This window comes from Micropterus dolomieu, linkage group LG19, assembly GCF_021292245.1.
Source record: "Micropterus dolomieu isolate WLL.071019.BEF.003 ecotype Adirondacks linkage group LG19, ASM2129224v1, whole genome shotgun sequence".
NCBI lineage: Eukaryota > Metazoa > Chordata > Actinopteri > Centrarchiformes > Centrarchidae > Micropterus > Micropterus dolomieu.
Genome location: NC_060168.1, coordinates 16,596,077 through 16,601,839, shown reverse-complemented (window position 1 = coordinate 16,601,839; position 5,763 = coordinate 16,596,077). Strand labels below are relative to the sequence as shown.

At 43.8% G+C, this 5,763-nt stretch overlaps 2 protein-coding genes across 3 annotated transcripts in view; both read right to left on the bottom strand.

Annotated features, from left to right (window-relative positions):
- Window positions 1-5,763, bottom strand: part of LOC123957473 (protocadherin beta-15-like) — a 38,157-nt gene that overhangs the window by 24,151 nt on the left and 8,243 nt on the right. The window lies entirely within an intron of this gene.
- Window positions 5,177-5,763, bottom strand: part of LOC123958110 (protocadherin gamma-A11-like) — a 2,610-nt gene continuing 2,023 nt past the window's right edge. Inside the window, exon 2 of the mRNA XM_046031326.1 lies at window positions 5,177-5,763. Within this exon, the coding sequence (XP_045887282.1) occupies window positions 5,287-5,763 (477 nt within the window). The 3' untranslated portion in view covers window positions 5,177-5,286.

Here is a 5,763-nt window from a genome sequence, read left to right as displayed (position 1 = left end):
TTATCAGAAATAAGTAAATACATGGAGCAGGTGGCAGAGAGAGAGGGCTGTCCGTTATCTTTCACTGCCACAATAAGGTTCTGTTTCATGCTGTCAGACTCAGAAATGTCCCGCTGGGTCCTGATCTCTCCGCTGTGGACACCGATAGTGAAAAGTCCCGGATCGGTGGATTTGACTATATGATAGGACAGCCAGGCGTTCTGTCCGGAGTCCGCGTCCACCGCTATCACTTTGGACACCAGAGAGCCTCCGTGTGCAGCTTTGGGGACCAGCTCGGTCATGAAGGAGTTGCCCTCCGGAGCGGGGTACAGTATCTGAGGAGAGTTGTCATTCACATCCGATATGAAGACACTCACGGTCACGTTGCTGCTGAGCGGAGGAGAACCGTTGTCTCTGGCCATCACGTGGACTTTAAAACTCCTGAACTGTTCATAATCAAACGACCTCACAGCGTGGATCACCCCCGTGTCTCCGTTAACAGACAGATAGGAGGACACCGGGGCACCGTTCACCTCACCGGGTAACAGAGAATAAATCACTGTACCGTTTTGTCTCCAGTCGGGGTCTCGAGCACTAACGGAACATAAAGTGGAGCCAGGTTTGTTATTTTCAGTCACATATGCGCTGTAGGACTGTTCCTCAAACACCGGTGGGTTGTCGTTGATGTCTGCTACAGATAACTGAACAGTTTTAGAGGAGGACAGAGGTGGAGAGCCCTCGTCAGTGGCGGTGATTGTAATGTTGTAATCAGACACTAGTTCGCGGTCCAGTTGTCCTGTGGTCACCAGGGAATAATAGTTTTTAATAGAAGGAACCAACTTAAAGGGGGCGTTTTGCTGAATGGAGCAGCGGACCTGTCGGTTATTTCCCGAGTCTGCATCTTGCACATGGATGATGCCGACCTCTGTACCAGGTGACACGCTCTCGGGTATGGGGTTTGATAATGAATTAATATGTATCACAGGGGTATTGTCATTCACGTCAGTTATATCAATTACTACCTTTGTTTCTGACGAAAGACCATAGCCATCTTTTCCCTCAATTAGCATTTCAAATTTAGTTTCTTCTTCATAGTCAACATTTTTTGCTAATATAATTTCCCCGGTATATTCATTTAATGAAAATATTTGTTTTGCGATATCACTTATTCCACTGAATTCATATGTTACTTTACCGTTAACGCCTTCATCTGCATCAGTAGCGCTCACTGTTACTACTACAGTCTCTACTGGAGAGTTTTCAGGAAGAGTAGCCTCATAAACGGCCTGGCTGAACACTGGGGCGTTATCATTAGCATCCAGTACAGTGATTTGTATGACTGCGATACCTGATCTCTGTGGATTACCACCATCGACGGCTGTCAGTAATAAGGTTACCTCTTGCTGTTCTTCGCGATCTAATTCTCTATCTAAAATGATCTCACTGTATTTTGTACCAACAGAATTAGTTAGTACATTTAGAGCAAAATAATTGTTTTTTTGCAAAATGTAGTTTTGCACAGCGTTTTGTGCTATGTCTGCATCGCGTGCCGCATTTATTCTATAGCGAGAGCCTTTGGGAGCTGATTCACCTATTTCCAATTTAACGGCATCCTTAACAAAAACTGGTGGGTTGTCATTTACATCCTCAATTTGCAAAGCTACCCGGTGCGATTCGAGTGGATCCTCAAGTACCAATTCACATTTCAAAATGCATGAAATCTTCGCTCCACAAAGCTCCTCTCGGTCTATACGATCAGCAACGACCAGTTCTCCTGTATTAACGTTTATCTCGCAGTAACGTTTACGGTTTCCTTCTAGGACAATACGAGCCTTCCGAGGTGAAAGTCTGCTTACTTGAAGCCCAAGATCCTTGGCTATATTTCCGATTACTGATCCGCGTTTCATTTCCTCCGGAAAAGAATAGCTCACATCGCCATAAGACAGGTGTAGTCCTAAAAGCAAAAACAGTGAGCTGCAGACAAGATTCGCCGGGGATCCGTAATATTCCATCCTTCAGCAATCAAAATGAAGCAAAAATGTCAATGATGTGATCAGTATTACTCAAAAACATACAGGAATGTCTGCATATGTGAGCGATTCAAGACAAATAGTGTAATGGCAAACAATGAGCAGGGAAAGTGTGGGTGGAGACGCCTGACGTTTTCACTTGCAGCCTATTTCACTTTTCGACTGGTAGACAGCGACACTCACAGCATGTCAGAAACATTACAAAATAGTGTCACCCCGCAGGTTGTTAAATACAGTAAGAAATTAAGTAAAAAAACTTTATATTGCACTCTTCACAGATAAAATCACAAGGTGCTTCACAATAAAACAACAAAACACAGTTCTAGCTAAACACCAGAAACAGATTGACATATGACAGACAACTTTAAAACCAAGCTTAATGTTTAGCAAAGGCCTGTTTAAATAACAGAGTCTTCAGCTGCTTTTTTAAAAAAAAACACAGTTTAAGGTGCATAACGAAGTGGGGAGTGCATTCTTAGATGGGGGGGGGGCGTTCTTTATTACTCATGCATGTAAAAAGACTTACATTAATCTAAACAGGAGGATAGGAAGGCATGGATGATCATCTCTAATTCTGTCTTTGACACCAGCGATCTTAGTTTGAATATGTTCCTTGGTTGGACGAAGCAGTTTTTAATTAGTTGGTTGGAATGATGCGCAAGGGACATTGCTGAGTCAAAGACAACACCAAGGTTCCTAAGGCTCAGTTTCACAGACGAGCCCAGGTCACCCAAATACTGCTTGATCAAAGGGGTAATTCATGTCTCTGTCTTATCTGTGTTCAGTTGCAAAGCGTTCTCATTCAGCCAGTGCTTGATGTTGCTCAAACAGTTTGCTAGGGCAGATAATTTATGGAGATCTGTGGCCTTAAATGAGCAGTACAGCTGAATATCATCCGCATAAACGTGGTAACATATATCGCTGAACTGTCTGCAAGAACACTAAAACTTCTCCCAGACAGATAAGATGAAAACCATTTTAATCAAGAATTTTTGACACAAAGATGAATTTAGAAATGGGCCTATAGTTCTTATGGTCTGATGGGTCCAGGTTAGACTTTTTAAGTACTGGTTCAATGATTGCATGCTTAAAGGAGATAGGGACCATGCCAGGTTGAAGTGAGATGTTAAGCATGTTCACAATACTAGGGCCAATTGAATCAAAAGCTTGTATAAAGAGCACATTAGGGAGGACATCCATAGAACAGGAGGAAGGTTTCAGTTTTTCCAGCAGGCATTTGATGTCATGCAGTGACACTGGGTTAAAAGAGAACCATGAATAAGAGGGGGGTGGGTCACTGAGAGCAAGATTGGAAGGAGTTTGGGAGACATTTGTCCTGATATCTGCAATCCTATTTACAAAGAAATTCAGAAACTCATTGCTGTCAGTTTTACAAAATACAGCAGCTTCATGGATAGATGGGGAAACAATAGCATGAATGGTGTCAAACAATATTTTGGGGGTTTTCTTATTTGTCGCTATTAGGTGGGAGAAGTACTGGGTTCTTGTGTTCTTCGGCAACTCATTTAGTGAAGCGTTTTGGTCCTTGAGGTGTAGTCTATGGACCTCTAGATTTGATTTTTTCCATAGACGCTTCACCTTGCGACAGTTTCTCCTCATTGATTGTATGGCTTTGTTCATCCAGGGGCAATGCTTTTTGTGAACAGTCTTGGTAGGTTTGACAGGTGCCACTTCATCTAAAATTTCTGTGCATTGGTTGTTAAAAGAGTCAATAAAAATGTCCACATTCTGGCATCCCAACAACATACCGGGGATCAAACAAAGCAGTGAACTTCTGTGTGTTAAAATCTCCAACTATTAGAACCTTCTCTAATTAATTATGGTGGATAAGAAGTTGGTGAAGTCCGTGAGGAAGGAACCTGCGGGGCTAGGGGCACGGTAAATTAGCACACAGAAAAACATATCCTTTGAACCTATTTTAATTGTCTGTGACTCAAAAGAGGGTAAACTTTCTGAACAAATTGTTCTGCATAGGAATCTGTCCCGATATAAAGCGGCCAGACCTCCACCACGACGTGCCAGTCGGGGCTTCCCAATGATAGAGCAGCTTGCTGGACAAAGTTCTTGTAAGTGGACAAAATCCTTGTCCCTTTGCCACGTTTCAGTAAGGAACATGAAATCCATGACCTCTCAGGTAAACGGCTCATTTAGAACATGTGATTTATTAGAGATGGAACGTGCATTGAGCAGAGCAATATGAAGTGGTGGTGCCCGGCTTGCAGCCTCTGAAGGTGGTTTAGGTGGGATTTGCCGTAGGCACCCTATACGATATGTTGGTCCCCAGCTGCATCCAGTGATCACTCGCTGGTCAGACCGGGCAGAGGCAGACCCATACGATGACGTGTTCCTGTCAGCATAACGCCAGGACAGGAAAGATTCCCGACCAATAGGCGGGCAGAACAGGTGGTGGGGCAGCAGGGGAGGGTGACCACCCGTGTTGTGTAGTGAGATAGGCAGCAAACATCGGGTCCACTCAGCGCGATGTGGCCCAGATGTGTTCGTCGACGAGCGCCGGCGCAGCTGGACGTAACGTAAACAGGAGCTGGTCATGTGAATGGAGGCGGAAATTAATGTTTGTAGCTATCCCGGCTATGAAGAAGACTTTCCATAGACACTCTGATGTTTAACAGCGTGTGTCGATCGTAAGTCCAAGCAGCTGAGACGTAGGCGGAGGATGTTAAGGCTAGTATAGCAACACAAATGATGAATAAAAACAGGAAAAATCGCCTGAGATGCGGGGGAGCAGCGGCCTCGCCAAACACAGGCGCCATCTTACTTCCTTGTTGACTATCCCACATACGGCGAGTCCCTCCCCTCTCTCTACCTGCTTCAGCCTTCTCTTCATACACAGTAAGGACCATCAAACAGTACGTGCAACTCGATATATCTGAAGAGACCTCACCTCAGAAAGACAATAAAGGCAGGGTACAGTTCGGGGACAGCTGGAGTGTTAAGCACCATGGACAGCGACCGACCATAAAACAAAACTGCGGACTTCAATTAAACAGAAAACCACATTCTACTCAAAATATTCTCGGATTAATTGGTGTCAAGGTGATTTGAATTTCAACAGATATTGCCAACAAAGGCAAGAACTAAGAAAAGTTTTAATGAATAAATAATTATAGATATTTGTTGAGAAAAAAAATATTTTGATGAAATCAAAAATATGAAGGAAATGAATAACTAATATTTGTAAAGAAAAACCAGCACAACGGAGAGTTATTAATTATAGATGCATATATGGAAACTATTTTCATAGAAATCCTACCTCCAGTAAATCCTGTGATGTCCCAAATGCCTCAGCAAAGTCAGTCGGACTTTTCCTCAGAGTCTGGTCAGCAGGCAGTGTGTTGTCATTGTAAGATGACACGAACTTAAAGTCGCTGGTCCTAGAACCCGTTGTCAGGTAGGCGTCATAATTGTAAGTGCTGCGTAAAGTTCCTGTGCCGTCAACATCTGCGTAATTAGGAGGGAGATAAGCGCTGGGGATGGCGACTGCTCCATCAAACAACAGTCTGGGCTTTCTCCTGCGACAAAACCTCACACCCAGGATGATGATAATGAAGGTCAGGAAAAAGGTGGACACAGACACCAGCGCGATGATCAGGTATGACGTCAGCTTGGAGTTCTTCTCATCATAAGAAATGTCCTTCAGTTCTGGCACCTCAGCCAAGTTATCAGAAATAAGTAAATACATGGAGCAGGTGGCAGAGAGAGAGGGCTGTCCGTT